Here is a 24,166-nt window from a genome sequence, read left to right on the forward strand (position 1 = left end):
GAAGATTAGTACAAGGATCATAGGTACCAGTGTACCGACGACAAAGCCTAGATCGATCTGGAAGTCGGTGAAGAAAATAAACCATCGATTTCGATGACCTTTCTTCAGCTCGGCGGTCCCTTCGGCAGCGCTTACGCTGCCAGCTGGATATTCACCTCCGATACCAATACCCACAAGGAATCGGTATGCAGTCAGAGCAGCAAGCATGCCGTTCAAACTACCACCGTCGCCATATGCGCCTGCGGAAAGAGCAGAGAATATGATGAGAATCACAGTGGTAGTGAGTAAGGATTTTTTTCGCGACCAGTAGTCAGATAAGATGCCAAAAGTGAGTTGGCCGACCACGGTCCCCGCGAAAGCAATGGCATTGACGTTCTTGCGCTGGGGGGAGTTGGTAAATCTATCACCATAAATTCGTCCCAGGATAGTGTTGACAGAGCCGATAACCTTGGGAACAAAGGAAAAAAGGATTGTGTTAGCAAAGAGGCTGGCGGATTGGATCGAGGCAAGCTTACCGATTGAACGTAGCCGTCGCTGAAAAGTCCAGCGCCAGAGGCGATCACGGGCCAACTGCGCTCCCATCTCGCTTTATGAATCTGATGGAGCGGAATTAGAGAGCCACGACGGATCTCAACTGGTTGCTGGTTGAGCTCTATGCTATTGTCAACGCCGACGTCGTCTGGACCTTTGGTGTCATTCGCACGGCCGATCTTCATCTTTTTTGTCTGGTTAGTGTGTGGGTGCCTTGCCTCTTTGGAAATGTAGAAATCACTAATTCTGTAGCGCTCCAGAGGGTTTGAGGTAACACGCAAGCAAAATCGTGACAGTGGCCCATAACAAGATCGGTGGCAGGGTTTTATACCTCTTGGAGAGCTGAGTCAGGGGGGACTAGATGTTAATAGAGAAATAGTCCCGGTTCAAGAATCAAGACATACCTCAATGATTGTTTAAGCGGTATATATTTCCCGATTCCACACTAGTTAGGTAGAGAAAAGTATTGATGGGAATAAATCAACTCTTCAAGTTAGTATTCACGAAAAGAGCTATCTACGATGTTGGAGGATTGCCTCCAGGGCGCCTTTCAAGCCCTTTCTTGACAAGGATCGCTATCACAGCACCAGTTTGAGATTAGTGGTAAGATTTAGGAGCAACCGTCTCGTTTCAGGGTAATTTGTACACAGGCAGCTAGGGATGCTGTCGGGTTGAGACCCTTACTTACTCGTAGGTTCGTGTTGCACAGTGCCCAGCAGTGCCCGGAAAGCTTGGACATGAGTAAATAGGCATTTGGTACGGAGAGCTTTGCCATTAACACATTAACAATACAATCTTCCCAACTATCTGCTTCCTCGCCCCGGCATAGGCTGTCAACCACCCAAAGGGCGTAAATAGTCCGTCTGAACCCTGGCTGAACACAATCTTCGGAAACTGCCCGTCCCACTTTGCAGACTTTCCAGCTCTGGGGCGGACTGTATACCCATTTAGATTCCACCTACACGAATGCTAGTCATGCTAGTCCTAGCCCTGATATGAATTGAGCTATCAATTAAGGTGGATCGTTATCGAAGAGTGCTCACCTTTATGAATGCTTACGCGTACAGTGCGCGTGCAGACTGTAATTATCGGTAAATGCACTATACGGAGTACAGCTCCGAGATAAGGAAAAGTGGATCACGGAGTCAGGAGAGCTCCATACACCTGCAGCGACTGGGCTGGTAATATTCTCAACAATAATTCGTTTGTCCAGCTCGGGCCCTAGATTCCGAAGTCTCTTTGTGGCTAGTGAGTCAGTTAACCTAGCCTTTTATAAATCCCGACAGGATGTAAGGAAAGATCGAGTCAACAATGTTACGAGTCACTTCATACCATTGTTCGCTGGGACAATAACTAGGATTTCAACGTTTCCTGCACCTGCCGCTGCCATGAAGATCACTGGTCCGATTTTACTCACATTTGGCGACTTGATCAACGCTAGATGGGACCACAATCTGAACTATCGGTCGCCGAGCCAGTATCATGCATTCTTAGGGATCGGGGTTGAGGAAGTTGTCGACCGAAAGAATTTCTCAACTGCTTTTGATATGGACGAATTGCAGTTCACTCACGGGGTGGCATCGGGTGATCCGTACCCCAGCTCGGTGATACTGGTACACCCCACAGGCTGGAGGGTACCAAGGTCGATTCAGGACTGACTTTAGCAGTGGACAAGAGTAGCTCCGGATTTTGACAGCGCCAGTGACGACTGTGAGCATCCTACCGGTGCGCAAGCAGGGGAATAAATCTTAACGCTGGGTAGCGACGGTGTCAGGAGCGGTACCTCTATTCAACCATGGTCAGTGGGGAGCCAACACTTTGCAAACTTAACCGGAAGGCACTTGTTCAACTATTGTCAAATTCTGAGCGGCTAACTTGAAAATCTAGGGACTGGCCATATATCAGTAGCTCCAATCTGCGTTGACTGGTCAGTTGCCTCGGACAAGAGTATGGACGACGTGGTTACGGGTGGCCGTGCCTGCACCTCTTCCGATGTAGATTACACGGTGAAGGTACGTCTAGAGTCCGTCTGGACCAGGTTACGGACATTGAAATTATTCGTAGGTTGAAGCCACAGGTCTGCAACCGTTCACGACATATTTTTATCAGTTTTGGGTTTGCGACTCTCAAAACCAGAGTCCGATCGGCAGAACAAAAACGTCCCCGGCAGCTCACGACGATGTTACAGAAATCAAGCTAGCTATCTTTTCCTGTTCGAATTATGACTTCGGTTTCTTCAACGCCTACGGCAATGTCGCGCGGAAGGACTCTGTCGACTATATCATTCGTGAGTTGCTGGCATAAACGTATGGCTATGCTGTCACTGAGAGGAGCTAATCTACAGACCTGGGCGACTTCATATACGAATACGCAGAAGGCGACTACGGCTGGGGATGGTCGATTGGACGACGGCCTTCGCCGGAAACAGAATTGAGAACGCTTCGAGACTACCGCACTCGGTTATCACAATATCGATCAGATAAAGATTCTCTCGCTGTATTCCGAAATTTCGCCTGGATTCCAGTCTGGGACGACCACGAACTCGTAAGTAGCACTCAAATCCGGGCTAGTTAGTATGCTTGGCCCAACATCGACCATCTTAATCACATGGAATAGACAGCACTAACTTCTTGTACAACAGGGCGACAATCCCTATCGAGATGGAATGGCCCATTTGAACAACACCGAACAATCATCCTCACACGATGATCTCTTATCTAGTGAGCGTATTATCTCTTTCGACCAGCGTAAGATGAACGCAGTTCGCGCATACTTTGAATGGATGCCAATTAGGCAAGTTGAGATGGATGACAATCTTCGAATTTGGCGTTCTTTTGCCATGGGTAACCTCCTCGACCTCATAATGCTCGATACTCGTCACTACGATCGCAGCATTACGGATTTATACTGGAATACCGGCTACATCCATGCCATCTCGAACGATGTGGGAAGGTCTTTAATGGGCTCACGACAAGAGAATTGGTTCTACAATCAGCTCAGTGCTTCGAAAGACAGGGGTGCCGCCTGGAGACTTATCGGGAACCAGATAGTATTCTCGCACCTCAACCAGTCGTTAAGGCTCGGTGACCAGAACCCTCTCAACTATGACGCCTGGGACGGCTACCAAGCAAACCGAAATCGCACTCTACGACATCTTTACGATCACAACATTACCGACAATATCTTCTTGGCCGGTGACTCTCATATGTCTTGGGTTTCAGATCTAGCATGGCTGGATGAGAAATTCTATGATCCAGTCAACGGAAAGGGAGCGATAGGAGTCGAGTTCGCAGGTTCGGCGGTGTCAAGTCCGTGTCCATGGGGCCAAAACATATCCCGCAAGGCGGCAGATAATGCTTCTACCTGGCTAGTACAAAACAACCCGGCGTTACAGTGGCAGGACGTTTACTACAGAGGCTATTACGAGATGAAGGTGACTCACGATGCCGTCAAAGCCCAATTTCTGGGAATACCATCGCTGGTACAATCTCTCCCTTACGAGATCTCCCTCGCCAACTTTACCGTTCTACGAGGCACGAATGCTTTACAGCGACCGATCGCTGGCGCCTCCGTTCGAAGCGGTGCTCTGAAAGAAGGTCAAGTTATCATGGATGGCGTAACTAATAACACATTGACTGGAGAATACCTAGTCACAAACCTGACAAGCTTCGGGTATTCGGAAACTGAGACCGGGTTTTGACTGTACGGGGAAAGCGTTCCAGTAGAGACTAAATATAGTCAATCAGATCGGTGCTCGTCCCGTATGTGCTGGCTGCAAAGCATATAACCAATGGAACAAACGTACCGCTTCAACGTGGTTGAAAGAGCCCATGAAGTTCGGGATATAATCCGCCTTGGTATGAGTCGGACTGGCCTCGAAGGGCGCCTTCGACAGAGCCTTGAGCGAAAGCGCGTCGGACTCGGGTGAGCCGGGAAACGAGCCCGTTCCGAGCTGCAGGATGTGCCTGTTGTTCGCGTGCGGCCAGGCGGTATCCGCGCAAGCGGAGATGGAGAATTCATGCTTTACGCTCTGACTGTTAGAAATGGGTTTGCCCCTGGGAGTCTTTGTAAATGTCGATATCGCCATCCGATTCTGTGAGCTCTTTAACTTACCAGATCTTAGCATGATTTTGCGAGGAGAATTCCAGGGAAAGCATCAAGATCTAGTATTCACGCATCGGCAGCCCCAGAAGGATAAAGATAAGTTTCACCTTATTAGTTGTGCTAAGGACACTACAGTAGTCAGGCGGATTGACTTGAAAGTCAACTTAGCTCATATTTTTAAAGCGTCACCGGCGCATCCTAGGCATCGTAACGCTACATTGAGGTTCAAGAAGAGGAACCCTTTTTCTATCGAGGTTGTGCAAGGTTCATACGTCGACATCTCACTAGTAACCAATCTTTCTAAGTTACTTAGCTTACCTTGATCGCCAAAGCCCTCGTTCAGCTAATCGGAGAGAATTTGTTGTCGTAACGCGAAGGACCTTCTACTGCGGTGCTAGGATCGCGCTCGACGCTGATGGGGCCTCATCGAGCTAGTCGCCCTTATATTTATCGCGTTCATAATCGCCACAACGCTTGATTCGCCTAGGAACTTCATAAATAGAGAGAATAATCGTTCTCTATCTAGCGAATGTTGAATGGCACAAATTGGACCTGAGCTGGTGGAGAATATTGAGGTGTTAGTTGGTCGGTGAGTTCTTTAAACTTCCTGTGGTGGAGGCTATTGTGCGGGATGCGTTTCAAGTGGTTCCGGAGCCGATTTTTTTATTTTTTTTGGCTGTTTATGTTCTCTAGGTATAGTTACATCGTCAAAGAATCGTTTTGGCTATTTCTGTCTAGTAGATCGCCTCGTGATTGCTATAATTGTATGGTAGAGACATCGATTCGCGAGGTAAACAAAGGTTGGTAAACAATGACGTACTAGTGCCAAGAAAAAAAAGTGCCAAATCCACGGAACAGGAGATACATTCGAATCACTAGCGAAAGGGGTTAAATTACCGGCGCTAGTCTCTGGCCTTCCGCCCAGGATTAGCCAAAACAGTCATTACATCTCTTGGCAGTCCTGCCAGCAGTCCCACGGCTCAGCGTCAGCATTCGCTGCTTTTAGCCATGTTCACGCCGGGTACTCACTCTCCTCGTCCTTCTCATCACCAGTGCCCAGTCCCGTTACTGGGTCCCCCGCTATCTTTGGATACTATCCACCACACTGGCCTCCGTCTTTGTGGGCTGCTTGATACACGTTTCGTCGATCCCTTCGAAGACATCAACTGGTTGGCCGTCGAGGATAGTGGTTTTGTCTTCTCCGATCCGTGTACGCTTGATGTGGGCTTCGAGTGTAAACGGAGAGCTACCGGTTTGTCTCTCAACCGGGAATAAGGTGTGGAAGGTCCAATAGAGCAGCCCGGCCGTGATGAAGCCGAAAAAATAGCTCATCTGGTACAAGCGGTCCCAACCGTTTCCGTCGCTCGTCCCTTTCACTTCTCTTGCGAAGCCGGCTGTAGTCCAAGTTAGTAGCGTTCGTGTAGACAACACTGGTGCCTTTTGGGAACTAAAGGAGCTGTAAGGTAAACTGCCAAAGTGAAAACACCACTCACGTAACATGGGCCAGAGAGCCATTACCCACGCAACGAATCCTCGCCAATTGAACCCCAGGGTGTACCAATACGCCCCGCGCTTGTTGACACCTAGGTACAGGTCCCCAACATGATACTCTCGCTTCCGCACCAGGAAATAGTCGCTGCACAGGATTCCAGTCATCGGGGAGAGGAATACACTCCAGCCAGAGAGAACAGTGATGAAAACAGTCGCTTGGGTGACATACTGCCAGGGACAAATCGCAACCGATATCAGGGTCAAAATATAAGCGCCCCTGCGGATATTGATATACTTGGGCATGAGGGCAGCCATGTCCATGCCGGCCGAGACCGAATTGAGGACAATGCAGAGGGCAAATTGCGAGGCGGTGAAGCCCAGGGCGGCGAAGAAAGTGCCGGCTCTAGCGCCAGGGGAGAGAGAGTGTTGTTGAATCGCCAGAAGAAGCTCGAAGGGATTCCAGTAAACGGTGCCGTAGATCGATGCACTCGCCGAAGTGATAAGCAGTCCGCAGACAGCCGTGACAGAAATGGCAATAGGGGCCGTGACGGCTTGGCCGAAGAGAGCCGCATTGGGGTACCGTGAATAACGAGTCCAGTCTACACGAAGGAGGACAGTCAGATGGGAGCACCAAGAGTGTATCTCGCAACAGGAGACTCGGATATGGATTGAAACCCGCTGTGGGAGTTGTACGCTGGGAGAATGTGCAAACATGGATGGATCATACCTGACTGGCCAAGACAACCGCTGCCATAGCCACCGACAAGGGACTGGAGACCTATATTTGAAACGTCAAAGACGGCTCCCCACGCAATCCAAGGGATCATGGTGCTGTTTTACCGTAAAGCGTGTTCCAACCCAAAACAGAACCACGTTGTGTCGGGCCAGAGCTGATCAACGTTCCAGCTCCATGTGCGGCACACAGAGCCCAAATCAGCATTCCGAACATGGTGCAGGTAATCATGGCGAATGCCAGCTGCGCGATCGGTCAGAGGTTCATCTTTCTTTGCGGCGTAAGGTGAAGAGGGTCCACCACGTACCAGAAATGGTTTCTGCAATCTTTCCGGCGGTACCATCAGAGTGGGCAGGAAAAATATCAAAAATACGAAGAAGCTGATCAAGCTGGCCGTGTCGACATGAGCAGATTCCGGGAGAGTGTTCCTCATATGCACAAATGGATGACCGATGATGGAACCTAGAATAATCTTTACTGCTTGACCTCCCCAGTACAGTTGAATGCCCATCTATGTGAGGAGTCCCAAGATCATCAGCGACGGATGTCTTTGCCCAAGTGGAAGAGAAAAGCATGCTCGACGGCAGTGAAGGATTCCTTACCCAGATGCTAGCCGTCATGATCCTGTTGAGAACCGGCCAAAATCCTCCTCTCATTCCCCATGATCTGGCCGAGTGACGTTAACGATAAGTATCCAACGGCGTAGGACAATGACACGACACACATAGAGGGGGGACTCACGATCTGGAGAGGACAGTAAAGCCCAGGTACTGGTGTGACCCAGGCCAGCCAGTAATGACCGATATCAGGGCCGCGAACAGGGAGGCGCCAACAACGACACCCATGGCTTGGCCCACACTAAGACCCAGCGACAGCAAACTTGATCCGGCGGTCCAAGCGGTAGTATTGATGCCTGGAAGTGGGGGATGAGACACATGTCAGGGAGCTCAGCGAGCGATGATATATGTCTGGGGATTTGAGGCAGCAGGGATACTCACCATTGATGATCCAGTATCCGGCATAGCCTTGCCACGTCCAAGTTCGTCGCTCTTTCGGAATCGGAATCAAATCACGATTACACCACTGTCAACGTGATCAGCCTTGTCATCGACCATCACTTCCAAGGACCACCTGAACGGGCCAGCGATTTGTCAAAGGGAACTGACATATGTATTCTCGTAATCTCGTTCCTCATCGACGGGACATTCAAGTTTCGCGGCCCAGTATTTGACCCTTGCCTTAGTTTTGTCCGACACCATCCTGGCGATCAGAGAACAAGTCTGAAGTAAGTTGAAAGAACTGTGATACGGCCTTTGAGGGGCCAGCGAAGTGGTCACGACTCACGAGGGATCAGTAACTCAATTCAAGACGGAGATTTCACTTGCAAACATACCTCCTTCATATTTATACGCAAGCTGATCATGACATTCTAGTCAATCGGCGTTATCGGTGCCAAAGAAGTCATAGAGTTACCGCTATGCATGTTTGGGTGTAGACCGTTGGCTGGGTATCGTTTGAGGGAGTTGGCCGAGGCTACGGCCAACTCTGTCCTTCGCTATTGGGCCGATAGTGTTCTTGTGGATCTACCCGCTCAATATAGTTGACTAGGCGAGGCGAACTCCATTGACTCTCAGGTTGCTTTGCGGAATCACATCACAACAGGCCAAACCTGTTGGCCGATGAGCTTCCACAAGATGTGCCCCCTGATAGAAAAAGAGCGCTTCCTCTGGACGAGACCACTTCCTCCTACCTGTTAATTGTGGCCTGGTCTCGAAAGCGGACGATAAGAAGAACGATAAGGACAATGGCACAACCTCCTGTCCTGAGCGAGATGTTCGACATACCCGTGGTGGACTTTTCAGCATGGAGGCCGGAGAGCACGCCCGAGGACCGTTTCCGCATCGCCAAAGCATTGGTCCACGCCTGTCGACGCGTTGGGTTTGTCTACATTGTCAACCATGCTCTCCCAGCCGAACTTCTCGAGGAAGCCTTTGACTGGACGCGCAAGCTGTTTGCTCTTGATGCGGACAAGAAGATGCTGGCGCCGCATCCGGACGGGGCCAAAGTGCACCGTGGATATTCCTGGCCCGGGCTGGAGAAAGTGTCCCAGACAATCAGCGAGCACGAGGACCCCGAGCTCGTGAGCCTCCTCAGACAGACCACGGATCTGAAGGTAAGGGCATTGGCACAAATCTCGTTTATTCCAATATTCGACATAGACTGACGACATCCATCCCACCACCAGGAGAGCTATGAGATCGGAAGCGAGGAAAACACAGAACAGCCCAACGTCTGGCTGCCGGAGGACGTCCTGCCGGGCTTCCGCTCCTTCACCACCAAGTTCTACTGGGAGTGTTCCGGGGTGGCACAGTCGATCCTGTCGGCCATGGCGCTGGGACTGGGCCTGGACGAGGACTTCTTGCTGAGATTCCATTCCGGACACAACAACCAACTGCGCCTCCTACACTATCCCCCCGTGGAGGCGGCCTCCCTGGCCAGTGCTGCTGTTGCCAGGATGCCGGCCCACACGGACTGGGGCTCGGTGACGTTACTCTTTCAAGACGACTGCGGCGGTTTGGAGGTGGAAAATCCACACCGGCCGGGCCACTTCATGACCGCCACGCCCGTCAAAAACGCCATTGTGATGAATGTCGGCGATTTGCTGATGCGGTGGAGCAACGGTAAGAAGACCAAAAAATCGGGCGATATCGTCCCCCAAGAGTTTGAACATTCTTTGACAAACGTTGAATAGACTACTTGAAATCGACCCTCCACCGGGTCACCCTACCGCCAGAACAGGATCGATACACGGGTTCGGAGCGACTGACGAGACGTCGATATTCGATCCCCTATTTCGTGAGCCCGGACTCGGACTCCCTGATCGAATGTCTGCCGGCCTGCACCGATGCCACTCACCCCGTCAAATACGCGCCGGTGAACCAAAAGGCGTATCGACTTCTCCGAGCCAAGACACAGTATCAGACGAAGGCGGCGGCCGTGGCTACATAAGGACAGATGAATATTCTAGTTTAGTTCTTTTAGGGTAAAATGCTCTTTTGCTGGCACAAAGAGTGAAATTCCTTGCAGCCTAAAGAAACCCATGTCGAAGGATCCACGGCGCCTGTTGGAAAAACGATTCCGATCGAAGAACAGCGGGTCTGATCAATCCCATGGTCGTGCTGTCCGAAACCTTCACCAAGTAGCACAAGGAATTGTGGTAGCTTTCGAGAAGATCATAGGCGGTCTTGACATGCTCTTCTTCTACCGCGAGTAAGAACAGATACACGAGGAAATTCCCGGCCAGGAGGAGGTTTGATCGAGCATCTGAAGAGTGGCAACGTTAGTAGATGTGCTACATCAAGCCTATCGTATCTGTCGTGTCGATACAATGTGACTTGCCAGACTTACGGCGGCCCCAGAACATTTTGGCATCCTCCGCGCGGATCTTAGCGACGTAGTTGATAAAAGCACGGGATTGAGATAAGGCTTCTGGTAAGTTCAGCCGCAGTTCGGAGCAGGGGTTTGCTTTCGATGCCGCAGTGGCCGGGAACATAAGAGCACGGAACACCAGGGTTTTGACAGCGAAGTATGCGAGGTGGAGTGACCCTGGTTCGCAGACGTTCAGCCAAAGGAGTCGCCGAAAACGGAGCGAACGTCATCCCTACCATGCATATTGGGCACCCCTTGACTTTGCGAATAATCCATCGTCAAGCATTGCGGTAGGATTGCATACCACGCTTCAAGCCGGACCAAAAGGGATCTGAGGGCTTCTCCTCTTGTCTCGAGCAAATAATCACCACTCACACTTTTGATCGAGCTGTAGATGTATCAGACTGAGCCAATGGTCCCATATGTTATGTTGCGACAAACTTACTAAAACCTCTCCAGTATATGACTTAGCTGTTGTGATAGCTTAATCATTTCCAAGAAATGCAAAGCGTTTTGAATGTCGAAGTGCGTCTGTTCGTCCAGGAGGAGACGGCCCGAGGCATGCCCACTAATGTCTTCATCACAAGCCAGGTCTGCCATTTCTAACGCCGGTGTGTCGAACCCATCGTCAGCAATGTGAGATGGGTTTCCGTGTCCGATGGACGAGAACTTGTCCGTCAGATACACCGCCCACCACAATTTCTTGCGAAGGCACTTCTCCCAGCGTGGAATCTGCCATCTGGAAGGGTCACGATAAAGGCCGAGGCTCTGTGCACATGAGACTGCCTGGCAGGATAAGGTCCATATCCTTGGACTCTCTAGCGTGCCAGTGGCCTGGGGAAGTTCATGCATGATCAGAAGAGCTGCCTGCAGCGTGGAGAGCTTCGGGGAGTCCAGCTCCCGGTTGAGTGAGAAATGCGCAAGCTCAAACAGCTTTCCTTGGTCGATCGGATCCAGGTGTCGCAGTGTCTCGTCTTGCTGCCAGAAGACCGTTGCAAGGCCATACACCACTCCCCGGAGTGCAGTCGAAATGCCCAATTTTGCATTCCGGTACGCTTCCAGGAAATGCCGTTTGGAAAGAATGGGATAAGTTGGGTGAACGAAGCGAAAGAACAGGCGAACCAAGGCATCGCCGTGATTGCCCACGTGAGCTTCGATCAAATCAGAGGCGTGTTGTTTGACCCTTTGGTCGGGCTCAGGAAACCGGTTTCTGATGATGCTGAAGTGTATCGGTGGCTGTCCCAAATCGTCATTGCCTGCGAGGACTTGACGGATCTTTGCGTCGACGTAGCTGGTCTCATTGAGGATGTTGGAACGAAATGTAGAGAGAAGATGTGGATCTTGCTCGCTGGCAAAGCCCAGGAAATGGGCCGTAGCGTCCCTATACTCTTCCAAAGGCTCGACTCCGCTCTCCTCTTCACCTCCCCAGCTACAACGCTGCGGTGACGATCTTTGAAAGAGCTCCATGACTCCCGACCCCAGTCCGAACGGCGACCCTGCATTTCGATTGGCGGACAAGCTATCTGCAGGAGTGGACATCATGGCCAGGCAGAACTCCTGCAAGGAGGCCGGGGACTCCGCATGTCGAGATGTATCCAGGTCTGCATTCAAGTGAATCTGGCCACCTTTAGAGGCAGAGTCGGCGGGAGGTGAGGGAGACAGCGTCACCTTCCGGCGACGAGGCCTCGTGAGAAATTCACAAGGCTGATTCCGTCGGAGACAAAACGCGCAAGGCGGACGGAGTGGAATCGTGCAGGCGATCTTTTGCTGCCGACAAGCATCACAGGGACGGTATTTCCGGCTCTTTGGAGGCCTAGCTGCTCCATGGTATGTGTCGATTCTAAGCTTGCGGCGCCCCATCGAGAGGGAGGGGGATATCGCTCCTTTCCTCAATCCCCAAACACGTCTATATCTGATGTGCGTGTTTGAGATGGTTGAGATATTTGACAGTATGTATGGTGTGAAGGATTGACAAAGAGGTAAAGTCCGCCGACGATATCTTGATCATGCCTCGAGCAGACTAGGCCTCTAGGTCCCAGCCAAGGTTCGATCAGTGGCTTGTCAAGAAGCATAGATAAGAAGCCTGGTGAGACCCCACTTTCGGGACATCCTGTTTACCAGAGCTGTACACATAAAATCTGGCCTTTATTGCCCAATCCTCACTAAGACGCCCTTGATGCACTCATTTACCGAACTCTTGATGAAGGGGGGAGCCATATAATATTGGCGAGTTTATCATCCGCGAGGCCGATCTGTATCCCTTGTATTCTGCCATGGGCTCCCACGACGCCTCCCTATGCTCGGCCGAGCCTCCTCAATACTCCGTCACGTGTCCGATTAAAGCGGCCTCGCTCTCTTTCCTGGAGAAAATGGCAAGGCATAAAGCGCAGTTCAGGGGGCATACATAATAGATATATATATCCCCGAGAATCGCCCTGCCTAGGTGAATGCACAGCACGCCTACCGGCCTGCTCTTACCCCCCTGAACGTGTTAAATCCCACACACACGTAGAGATGCAGCAAAAACCCCCAGAACTGAACCATAGCGTCTCAAGCAGCAGTAACAGCAATGCTGCCCTGCCTGACCTGTTCCTCTTCTTCCTCTTCCTTCTCCGCGCTGTGTCCCGCACCCTCTCTCAGCCCGCCGTCGCCACCACTACCACCCTCCTCGTCGGCCTTGGAGGCGCGACTGCGCTGCCTCTCGAGGTCGCTCTTCAGGCTGTCGAGGAAGCGCGCGGCCTCGGCCGAGTACTTGCACCGGCGGCGGATGGTGGCGCCGTACTTGTAGAAGAAGATGGGGAAGGGGAAGCAGGCGAGCGCGATGAAGCCCGGCACAGCCGAGGCCCAGTGCACGCCCAGGTTGTTGTACATGTACGTGGTGAAGAGCGGGAAGACGGCGCCGAAGGTGGAGCGCAGGATCGAGTTGCCAGCCAACACGGAGGCCGAGTAGATGACGTACGAGTCGATGCTGGATTTGGAACAAAGTGTTAGTAGATGTGTTAATGGCCCGAAGCAAGAAACACGGAGGGAATGCAAACGTACAGGTAGTTCGTGCAGCACATGAAGATCAGGATGAAGCCAATCCCAAAGGGCACGCCCGCCAGGATGGGCACGATGAAGTGCACGCTCGGGTCCGCCGTCGCGGCGAACCACGCCAGGCCGACGATCGTGACGACGCCCCCGAGGATGACGGGAGGGAGCCGTGACTCGGGAGGCGCGAAGCCGCCGTGCGCGACGTGGATGCGTGAGTAGCGCTTGTTGTCGAGGACGATGAGACCGACGCCGACGAGATTGCCCAGCATGATGCCGAGAAAGGCGAGTCCTTCCTGGCCCGCATTCCAGCCGTAGCCTTGCTGGAAGATGATGGGGAAGGCCGCGAAGCAGAGATACAGCGTCCCGTAGATGACCGACATGTAGATCTAGATTTGGAGATGTCAGCGCTTTTTCTTTTGACCAAAAAGGGCACGTTTTTCTTTGGGAGGAACATACTGAAAGAAGCAGCACGATGGGCTCTCGGAATAGGAGTGCCCATGGGCGGCTGAGCGACCGCTTGACCACGTCCCTGAAAACCAGCGGCTGCTCGATGTCGATTTTGGTCATGTAGGTCTTGCCCGTCACCTTGGACAGCAGATGTGCTCTCCTCCGCAACAGGACCGGGGCATACGTCTCAGGCACAAAGACTAGGCCCAGGAATGTCAGAATCCCCGCATATAGCGCCAGAAAGCCAAACAGCCAGCGCCATCCCGCAGCCGGGCTCAAGAAGCCGCCGACGGTAGGGCCTATGGTCGGACCGAGGAAGGGGGCCGCTGAAAACACAGCCTGAGCCATGCCTCGCTGCCTAGCCTCCCACATGTCGGAGAGCTGGCCTGCGGGGATGACAAAGGCCGCAGACCCAAACGTGCCGCAGAGCAGGCGAAGCACGATCAGTGTCGTGATGTTCTGGGCGGTGGCGCAGACTGCGGTCCAGACGATGTAGAAAGCCAGCGCGATCAGCAGGATATCTCGTCGCGAGACGGCCTCCGCGAGCGGTGCCCATAGCAGGGGCCCGATGGCGAAGCCCAAGACCATAAAGCTCAAGCCGAGCAGGAAGACCTCTGCGCTGCAGTGGAAATCCGGGATGATGAGCTCTGCGGCCCCGGTATATGCTGACGAGGCCAGCGACACGCACAGAGTCATAAAGGCGAGCAGAAAGGTCATCATGCACTTGAACCAGACGCTGTAGTTCATGGGATTCTCTGGATCATCGTCCAGCCACTGCACGATGTAGGGGTCCTCGGGGACGCCGTTGCCTCGATACCTGGCCTTGACGATTCTTGCAAAGTCGGTCACCCGTCGTCGCCATGGTCTCCTCCGGAGCGTGTACTGGGACCAATCAGTCTGCTCTTGCTCGATCGGGGCGTGAGAGGGCGGGTGGCTCTCTTGGTCAATGTTGTGTTCTCTGACGGCAAGATCTCTCGGCTTTTCATCAACGGGGACAGACACGGCTGGGGCGGGCTCAGGCCGGGGGCTCTCCGTAGCGGAAGCCATGTTGCGGTGTCAGATCTCGAGCTAAGAATGTAGGGTATCTGACAAGCCATGCACCGCGAGGGCGAGGAGGAAGTGTTCGCTTCTTTATTCCAGGCGCAACAGAACGGACGGCGATAAACGAATCTCCACCGAACTTGGAATCGCCTGCCAGATTGCATAATGTGCCGGCACCAGGCCTTCGGGCTCGCAGACAGAAACCCTCGCAGGGCCCGACGCTGCCATGTCTTGTATAGGGTCCCTCTCTTAAGCGTGCAGGAGAGGAAACGACGTTTGAACCAAGTCGGTTAGGATGGCGGCTGGAGACGCGCTGGCCTCCTCCCTTGGGCCGGATGTTCGGCATCGTTCGGCAACGTTATTGAGCCCGACTCCGAAGGGTCCGTCGCAGCTGACGCCGTGGCAGAGTGAGAGGGAGTCGACTGGAGGCAATTAATAAGACAGGTCCACAGGGGCCTTATATGGCTTTCTTGTGCGCCGGCTCCGGTGTCGAAATTGTCGAGCATGATTGCTGCGCCAACCCTACACCAAGACGCAATGGCCGAAGAAAGAAAGCATGCCGCCTGCAAGGAGTGCCGGGAGAAGAAGCTGCGCTGTGTGCCCAGCGATGATGGAGGCGACGCGTGCAACAGGTGAGCCCTTAGATCGAGTGTCTTTTTCAGGCCGAGGAGTGATGATTGTGCGCGACAAGGTGTGCGAGACTGGGAAAGCAATGCCAAGTGCCCGAAGTCAAGCAGAGGAAGCGGAAAGCTCGCCGTAGGGGACCCCAAGAAACCCGGAGGCCCCGTTGCTAATGGGGAGGCAGTGCGTGGCCGAGTCGAGCAGCTGGAGAGTAGCTACTCAGAGATCCTGTCACTGCTTCGAGGCCCCAAGTCCCTCGGCGATGCCAATGGAGCGACCATCTTGTCCAACTCGACGCCCTCCTATACAGACTCGCAGCTGTCCCAGCACACGGGGCTGGTGTCGCCCTCGGGCTTCCATTCGACTCAGTCTGATGCCACCGGCACCTATATGCTCGACCTCTCCTCCGAAGAGTGTGAGACCTTGATCAACGACTACCGGCGCATGTCATCCAACAGCTTTCCCTACGTCCTCGTGCCAGAGGCGTGCCCTGTTGCCTCACTGGTCGAGGAACGGCCGATGCTCACCCAGGCCATCCTCATCAGCACCACGTGGCGGACGCCGGCGCGCCAATCTGCACTGAAGGACAAATTCCTCAAGGACCTTGGGGAGAGGTACTTTATCCGGTCGGAGCGATCGCTGGATCTCCTGCAAGCACTGATTGTATATTTTGGCTGGTAAGCGCCCTCGTCCTCAGAGGCATCACCACTGACGCTCTCCAGGTGCCATTGGCATGCTTACCCTGTCGCCACCCAAGTCTACAGGCTGGCCTCACTGGTTGTGACCTTGGCAGTGGAACTTGGTATCGACCAGAAGCCGATGAACGTCACACAGCACGACATGATTGTCGGCTCGAGTGCAGCGCTGGCCCCGACGAACGAGGCTGTGTCATCAAAATTCTGGGGCTACGAGGCTCGAAGAGCGTATATCGGAGCCTACACCATCTCGACTTTGTAATAGACCAGCCCTGTTGCCGCATCTTAAACCCTGCTAATGCGCACTTAGTGGCCTGTTCATGTTCAGAAAGCCGTGCATGTTGACCTATACCCAATATCTCGAAGACTGTGCCTCGTCTCTGGCCGCAGACCCCCAACATCCTTCAGATACGACGCTCATTCACCAGATTCGAACTCTACGTGTCGCCGAAGAGATCACCTACACGTTCGACCACGGTTCCAAGGAGAAGGTTGGCGAGCTCACCGACGAGAAAATCCAGATTCTGGTCAGGGCGTTGTCGAGACAGATTGACGAGTGGAAAGTCTCGCTTCCGCATGGCGCCTTTAGCATTGGTAAGTGCTGCAAGTCGGTCAAGGAACAAGGTACTCGCTCACCGTGAGTCCGGAAATACAGGTCGAATTCAACGCTCCTATTATAGCGCACGGGCGTACATGCGCGAGGTTGGGCTTTATGGCCTGCTTCAAGGTCAAGTCCCGTCGGTGATCCGCGTGTCAATCATCTATGACTGCTTCAACTGCACCATGAAGTTCCTTTCTTCGGCTCTCGAGTGCCCCCTCGACGAGATGGCCGACTGGACAGCTCTGGACTGGCGTGCCCTGAACTTTGTCATCATGCTGTCCACCAAGTCGTCGATCATTCTTGACTCGGCGTACGTGAGCACCGAGGCTTCTCAGCGAGCTGCCTGGCTGGGTAAATGCCTTGACACACTGTGCCAGCGGGCCCAAGAGCTGCACCGTCTCAAAACCGATGATTGCAGCTATTTTCAAAAGATGTCGAATGAATGGGCCAACATGAAGGTCTACCATCAGAACTGCCTCCAAAGAAGCCTCTCATCCTCGACAGGAACGAACAGTGCCCAACTGCCAACACAATTGTCTTCGCAAGAGCATCAAACATCCAGTGCTCCCTATCTCGACAATGCATTTGGCATGGACCCGTTCAATGAGTTGTTCTGGGCTGGGTTCGCTGATTCGGAGGCGGGCCTTGGTGGCGTTTTTCCAATGTGACCTTTTCCACCAAGCTCCAAAGATTTGGAGGCAAAGACACATTCACCCATCATTTGGTGCTCAAGCTGTCTCAGACCACCCATTACCTGATCCGTTTGTCTTGTCGCGATCTGCTTGGTCTCAAAGGCTACGGTCGACTCTGCTAGGAAAACCACTAGAGATTCTGCCGGGAGCTGCATCACCGTGGCTGTGACATCAAACGCAAGACCTCCATTGAGGGGATATAAACCTGGGGTCGGCTCTCTCTTGCCCAATGCCTCGCAAGCTGTGCCGCCTGTCTTCAGACTCACTCCACTCATGTCATCCGTCTGCTCGAGATCGTCGCTACCTCTGATTCAGTGAGCTCGACATATCCGTCTCGAGCAGTGCAAAACGCCTGCTCGGAAGGAATGTGTACAAGAACAATCATCTATTATGCATGCGGCCATGATCAGTTCATCGACAGACGGTGTGGGGCGAGGAAATGCCCTGGATGGGACGTAAGAGAGCAGCAGTCCAGCGCCGTTCGCCGGACGTGCTGCCCAGAGAGCTTTTAACTGACTCTAGAATGTGGTGGAGATGACCAGATTGTTCTGAGTAAGAGGGATTGCAGCAAGCAAAGGTGCATTGAAGGTCGACCAGCTCTGAGGACTGCTCGCTTCCGGCTCATCATCTGGTGAGATCCAACGTCCTCCACCCTTTGAGGAAGAGCACTCCCAAATAGCTATTGGCCGGGAAGGAAGGTGGTGAGAGAAGGCTACTTGTAGGGCCAGTCTCGCCTCGGATGCTGAGAATAAGCAAACGGTTTGTTGCAGCAGAGAAGGGGAAGACGTCGAGGATCATGTGAAGCCAAGACGCGTCGCGTCCTCAACGCGCCCACGCGAGAGTGATAGTCGCGAAATCACGTGCTATTGGCAACGGGGACAGACAACGTCGTCGCCTCGAGTTCTGGAATAGCAGCGTTGATCTCATGAATCTGACTCTCATCTAGAAGTCCGTTGGTCGCCAACATGGCATCCCTCGTTTCCAGCCCCTTGGAACCAGAATATCGAAAGCGGCAACGCATCAACTCTCCTGACTAATCAGGAGAGGCTAGGTCAGGCCCTAGCCAGGAAAACATCTGTAACGTGGAGTGACTGGCGACGGGCAATGAATCCAGCCATGCCCAGAGTTGACCGCGCTGCTCGTACGATGTTCTCACTTTCTTGCGGCCGTTAGATTGAAATGGCGACGGTCACATTTGGCCCGCCTCTCAGGCGTTGTCAAGCCCTCGCTTGCTGCCGGTGTGATGAGCTACTTGCTTGGCTGTTCACCGTTGGTTATGCTCCTGCAACTGTCATGAGAGATTCGGTCGCTGCTTGTCCACGCCCTCTCAGAAACGTCCGTAAGTGGTGATTTGCTACGCCCGAGCAAGATGCCTTATCGAATGCGGGTGGTATATAACAATGGCGAAGGTGGGTATTAGATCTCCTTTTCTCATCACTCGTCTGAACAGATACACTCAATACCCCATTACAACAATTTCCAACGTTGATCTGCAGCTGCCCACACTGGGCGGATCACAGTATTTGCCATCAAAGCAAATCTTTGTACCTGAATCTCTGGCCCAGCAACTTTTCTGCGCGGCCATTTCTCACCGTATCCGCTTTTGAGTAACCACAAGGGCCATGCCCAAAACATGGGATGTCATCGTCATCGGCTCCGGGATCGGCGGGATGACGGCGGCTACGCTTCTGGCAAAAGTTGGGGGAATGAAGGTGTTGGTGCTCGAGAAACATTCTGAACGCGGAGGTTTGACGCACGTCTTTCGGCGTGACGGTGCCAGTTGGGATGTCGGAGTTCACTATATTGGCGGCATGCAGCCTGGCTCACCGATTCGAAGCCTGTTTGACTACATGTCTGGCAAAGCTCTCGACTGGAACCCCATGCCCGACGATTTCGAACGGTTCCTGTACCCAGGCCTGGACTTTGCCGAGCCGTCGGACAAGCATCGATACGAGGAGCGACTGATCCAACGCTTTCCGGACGAAGCCGCTGCCATTCGCCGTTATTTTGTCGACGTCAATGAGGCGGCCACTTGGCATGTACGTGGAACCATGCAATCCATGCTGCCCTGGCCCCTCAGCTTTCTGTTGGAGCAGTGGCGGCGGTTGAGTTCGCACAAGGCCTTACAGACTACCGGCGACTATCTCAATCAGCATTTCAAGTCGACGGAGCTCAAGGCTTTGCTGGCCACCCAGTGGGGCGACTACGGCGTGCCCCCAAGTGAAAGTGCTTTTGCACTGCACGCGCTGGTCGTCAGGAGCTACTTGCAGGGTGCTTGGTTTCCCCGAGACGGATCTAGCCGTATCGCGCGAACATTTGAGGTGGGAATCGAAGCAAATGGTGGCGCCGTCAAAGTGTGCCGCAACGTCACGGCGATCCTCACCGAAGACACGCACGTCGTGGGCGTCAAGGCCATTGACAGCAGTGGCGCTGAGCCCACTGAAGTTCTCTACCTGGCGCCCATCGTCATTTCTGACGTCGGGGCGGCAGTGACCTATAACCAGCTCCTGCCCACGGACGGCATGATTGGCAAACAGACCGCAACCATCCGCAAGCACTTGGACCAGCTGGAGGGCGGAATTTCTGCAGTAACTCTCTACATTCGACTTGCCCGCCCCGTCACAGATCTCGGCGTCAAGGGCGAGAACTACTGGATCAACACGACGTTCGATCACGACAATCTCGACGCCCATACAGCGGCAACTCTGGCAGGGAAGCCTCAGCATGCGTACATGTCCTTCCCCTCCGCAAAGTCTGGTGACGATCGTTTCCACACCGCCGAAATCATCGCCCTCGTTAAGGCGGACGCTTTTTCTTCCTGGCGTGAGACGAGCCACGGCGCGCGGGGAAAGGAGTACATCGAGCTCAAGAACCGGATCTCACAGGGCCTTTTAGATCTGGCAGAGAGTGCGACTCCGGGGCTCAAGGAAATGGTGAGCTACTCCGAGTTGTCGACCCCCCTTTCGGTGGAGGACTACACCTCCCACTTATCAGGCGCCATCTACGGGTTTAAAGGGACACCGCAGATCTACTCTTCGTCGGTGCTGTCCAAGCCATCACCCATCGCCGGCCTGCACCTCAGTGGGACGGATGCATCGAGTTTGGGTGTGGCCGGGGCGCTGATGGGTGGTGTGATAGCGGCCAGTCAAGTGTTGGGTCGCTTCGGTTTTCTACGCATCATGTTGGCGTCCCGCCACGTCACTCCGGCGGATAAACTCCCGTTGAAGACGGCGCCACGCTCGTCAGAGAAGAAGCGTGCCGTCCTTATCAGCAAAACCGAGCTGACTCCGTTCATCTGGCGTCTCGAATTTGAACTTGACGAGCCCATCTCTTCAGCACCTGGCCAATACGTTCTGCTGCGGGTGGCGCCCTTTGAGTGGCGGAGCTATTCCATCGCGCAGGCCCAGAACAAACGCTTAACATTGCTGGTCAGCACCCGCACCGGTGGTGATGGCTCCATCTTCACCAGTCGTGTCCAGCCCGGCGAGGAAACCGAAGTCGAGTTGCCGTTTGGCGCTTTTCAGCTGCAACGCAACTCCCACCGTCGGATCTTCGTTGCCACTGGCACAGGCATCGCCCCATTCCTCCCAATGTTTGTAGCGTTGGCGGCTTCTGGCGAACTCGAGACGGCCGAGCTGCTCTTCGGCTGCTACCACGGGGAAGATGACATTACGCGCCACTTCAAGCCCCTCCCACGAACTACAGTCTGTGTTGACGGCGATCCATCTGCTGAGGGTGTATTTCATGGCCGGGTGACAGATATACTCGCCGACCTCAAATTCGATCCCTCCACGACCGACTTTTACCTCTGTGGTATCCCGGCGATGATGGACGGATGTCAGACGATCCTCGCTCACGCTGGCGCGACGCAGGTGCTGACGGAGCCGTTTTGAAGGGAAGTTGCTTCCATCGCCTTCGGCGTGCAATGAGAATGTTGACATGGCTGTATCAACATGAAGAGGGGTGTGTGGTTTGGTCCCGTCGTTAGCGAGCTGTTAAGAAGGCGGTGCCCGAGATTATAGGGGGAATTGTGCTTCTAATGCCAAAGTGGAGGTCCATCAGGCGTCGATGTAATCAAATAATATTGTATAGTAGGTCTGAATTCATGGTCCAATCAATAAGCAGAGTGTTTAATAAAGGATTACATGCGTCCTTGTGGGCGGGTATTGGTGCTTACCGGGAGGCCATAACACCAACCCACCCCTTTTCCCCAGAATGGCGAGTCCCGCTGCGGGATGTGATCAGATCTATCTTTGAATCCAGACAATAATGCATCTCGCAGGATCCAGGGCGCAGGATCAAGAAGGTGAGCGTGGGATACATTCTTAGAATCGGGCCTCTGAGCTGATGGCGGGCGACTTGGCACCGGCGCAGTCAGTCGCCGTCGCCGCCGCCATTCGTGAGATTTGGCCCCCATCAACTGCATCAACTGCATCAACTGCATCAACTGCATCAACTGCATCAACTGCATCAACTGCATCAACTGCATCAACCACCACCACTGCTCCAACCATTCCTCACCCGTCGAATCTATGCGCACATATAGCACAGTACAGAACTCCAAACAAGACCCTTCCTCCCATTCTCCCCTAAGAGCGACGCCTGCCTGAAGAGCCTACGCGTAAAACATTGACGCGATCCCCTGCCCTCATCATCACCATCACAACAACACGCTGGTCAAATCAATCGATGATTAACCACCCGATCTACTCTGCCTAGATCTGCGCGGCATTCCATCTCCCCCTCTTCACTCCCTACCCATCAAGTATCTCAGGTTCAATGTCGGCCGCTCCTAAACCCAACGCTGCCCCCGGCGGCGCCATGGCAGGGCCCAACCTAGCCGCCGCAACCAGCATCATGCAAGGCGGCGTCAACAACCTCGCAACGCTGTCCCACAGCTATCTCGACCGCTTCTTCCCGCCTCGGCAGCGCCAGCAGTGGAAAGCAATGCTATTGAAGTTCGCCTCCGACCGACCCTACCTCGCCAGTTTCCTGCTCAGCCAAACCGCCATCAGCGGCCTTCCACTCCTCCTCTTCGTGCTGATGACCGTGACGGTTTTCACGTTTTCCCTGCTGGCTGGTGTCCTTGTGGTCTTGCTGGGGGCGTTGTTGTTTGTGATTGCCGCGGCGGGATTTTCCTTGATCATTCTCGTGCCGACCCTGTTCTTCACTACCGGCGTGGGTCTGTTCGTCTGGCTTTGCGGGATCGGACTCTACTTTGTCTTCAACTGGGCCAATGACAAGGATGCTTCAGGCGCTCGTGTTGGTCCAGCGGTTGCCCCGATTAGACCTGGCGGACCTGGCAGTACTCAAGGCGTCAATGGGACCTCCGCCAATGGACCACCTCGACCGAGCGGTCCAAACAATCCCCAGGGCATCAATGGCAATCCGACCGGTGGACCGCTTCGACCGACCGGGCCCAACAACTCTCAAGGTGCCAACGGCAATCCAGCTGGCTGGCTGCCCAGACCGAGCGGTCCTCCCAATGCTCAAGGCGTGAACGGGAATCCGGCCGGTGGAGCGCCCAGACCAAACGGCCCGACCAATCCTCAGGGAGTCAATGGAAATCCACAGGGCGGTCCCAGACCGAACCCAAACATGCCACACAAACCTCCGAGCAATGGATCACCGCCGCAGCCGCAGGCAAATGGAGCGGCACCCATAAACCATACCAACAATGGTAATGGCATCAACGGCGTCGTCAACAATCCCAACACCACTCCTCCTCCCAATAACGCCAATAACACCCTCACCCCCGGCAACGCCAATGGCATGAGCATGCCCAACTCTCCTCCGCAGAGAAAGCCCGTCGCCAGCAGACCGCAGTCAGTGAGCCCGGGGCCGAGAACACCGGCACCAGCGGAGGGGATGCCGCAAGGAGCTCCTACGGCTAGTCCTTCTCCTCCTCCAGTTCCCCTGCCCATCGCCGTGGCGAACGCAATGGCCGAACCAGGCGGAGAGCAATGAAGAGCCGTCGACGCGAAAGCTGGCATGCAGCCTAGATTTCTCACTTCTAGCACGGCAATACAAGCATTTCGGAAAGATGCAGTATGCATTATCTAAGTATTCGGTCCGATTGATCGATTGTCCCACCTACCGCCATCCCTGCCTGACTCGAAGACACACCCACGTGGAATACATATTCTCCACACGACGAACCGGTTTTCATAATCAGCCGAGACAGCGAAGGAGAGGACGAACCGCTCAAGCCGGGGAAAGGGGACCTCATTCCCCCAAAGGCAAACCTACGTCTCAAAGCGACGAGACCCGTCTCCAAAGAAGCCTCTGGCGATTACCCTCTTCTGTTTCCAGCGGATGCTTCTCGCGCAAGCCACGACGAGAATACGATGAACAAGGGCTGCCGGGAAAGGGGGGCCAGAAGGGGGCTCTCCTCATTCATTTTGCTTCCCATTTCACCCCGAGACGCGATGACATGTTCTCCGAGAACTCTACGAATCAGCAGGTATTGACTTTCCCTCGGCGTCGTCAGGGGTAGATTCTATCCTGGTATGCGCTGGTCTGGGTTCTCCTGGGTTGTGTTGTGTTGCGTTGCCTTGCAAGCGAGGTGTTGGTGGAGTTTGGTATAACGGTACATGGTATATGGACCAGCAATGCAAGCGATTCGCTTTGAGGTCTTTACAGGGGTTTTGCAAGTGAGTCGGGAAGACAAGAGAGAGAAAGAAAGAAAGAAAGAAAGATAGATAGATAGATGGAAAGAGCTCTGTCCTCAACCTCAGCCTTGTCATCA

The 24,166-nt window shown here is 53.7% G+C and overlaps 7 protein-coding genes across 7 annotated transcripts; 4 read left to right on the plus strand and 3 right to left on the minus strand.

Annotated features, from left to right (window-relative positions):
- Positions 1–5,715: 5,715 nt before the first annotated feature.
- On the minus strand, positions 5,716–8,118 carry PV07_07273 (uncharacterized protein; the record flags this gene model as incomplete). The annotated part of the gene is made up of 9 exons (XM_016394342.1): positions 5,716–6,029; positions 6,129–6,725; positions 6,854–6,904; positions 6,967–7,102; positions 7,167–7,370; positions 7,462–7,525; positions 7,601–7,772; positions 7,858–7,942; positions 8,026–8,118. The coding sequence occupies 9 exons, from the start codon at positions 8,116–8,118 to the stop codon at positions 5,716–5,718; spliced, it is 1,716 nt and encodes a 571-aa protein (XP_016247761.1).
- Positions 8,119–8,663: 545 nt separating this feature from the next.
- PV07_07274 (uncharacterized protein) lies at positions 8,664–9,868 on the plus strand (the record flags this gene model as incomplete). The annotated part of the gene is made up of 3 exons (XM_016394343.1): positions 8,664–9,032; positions 9,105–9,540; positions 9,612–9,868. 3 exons carry the CDS (start codon positions 8,664–8,666, stop codon positions 9,866–9,868), a joined length of 1,062 nt encoding a protein of 353 aa, XP_016247762.1.
- A 79-nt stretch (positions 9,869–9,947) lies between these two features.
- Positions 9,948–11,827, minus strand: PV07_07275 (uncharacterized protein; the record flags this gene model as incomplete). Its single annotated transcript, XM_016394344.1, has 4 exons — positions 9,948–10,183; positions 10,268–10,465; positions 10,525–10,676; positions 10,734–11,827. 4 exons carry the CDS (start codon positions 11,825–11,827, stop codon positions 9,948–9,950), a joined length of 1,680 nt encoding a protein of 559 aa, XP_016247763.1.
- An 885-nt stretch (positions 11,828–12,712) lies between these two features.
- Positions 12,713–15,046, minus strand: PV07_07276 (uncharacterized protein). The gene is made up of 3 exons (XM_016394345.1): positions 13,778–15,046; positions 13,331–13,707; positions 12,713–13,256 (listed from the first exon to the last, which is right to left on the minus strand). Exons 1-3 carry the CDS (start codon positions 14,813–14,815, stop codon positions 12,839–12,841), a joined length of 1,833 nt encoding a protein of 610 aa, XP_016247764.1. The 5' UTR covers positions 14,816–15,046; the 3' UTR covers positions 12,713–12,838.
- Positions 15,047–15,272: 226 nt separating this feature from the next.
- On the plus strand, positions 15,273–18,360 carry PV07_07277 (uncharacterized protein). The gene is made up of 6 exons (XM_016394346.1): positions 15,273–15,441; positions 15,501–15,565; positions 15,615–16,107; positions 16,153–16,383; positions 16,436–16,719; positions 16,781–18,360. Exons 1-6 carry the CDS (start codon positions 15,314–15,316, stop codon positions 17,392–17,394), a joined length of 1,815 nt encoding a protein of 604 aa, XP_016247765.1. The 5' UTR covers positions 15,273–15,313; the 3' UTR covers positions 17,395–18,360.
- A 501-nt stretch (positions 18,361–18,861) lies between these two features.
- Positions 18,862–21,609, plus strand: PV07_07278 (uncharacterized protein). The gene has a single exon (XM_016394347.1). The coding sequence runs from the start codon at positions 19,041–19,043 to the stop codon at positions 21,309–21,311; it is 2,271 nt and encodes a 756-aa protein (XP_016247766.1). The 5' UTR covers positions 18,862–19,040; the 3' UTR covers positions 21,312–21,609.
- Positions 21,610–21,888: 279 nt separating this feature from the next.
- PV07_07279 (uncharacterized protein) lies at positions 21,889–24,155 on the plus strand. Its single transcript, XM_016394348.1, has one exon. It carries the CDS (start codon positions 22,198–22,200, stop codon positions 23,383–23,385), a length of 1,188 nt encoding a protein of 395 aa, XP_016247767.1. The 5' UTR covers positions 21,889–22,197; the 3' UTR covers positions 23,386–24,155.
- Positions 24,156–24,166: the final 11 nt, after the last annotated feature.

This window comes from Cladophialophora immunda, assembly GCF_000835495.1.
Source record: "Cladophialophora immunda strain CBS 83496 unplaced genomic scaffold supercont1.4, whole genome shotgun sequence".
Lineage (NCBI taxonomy): Eukaryota > Fungi > Ascomycota > Eurotiomycetes > Chaetothyriales > Herpotrichiellaceae > Cladophialophora > Cladophialophora immunda.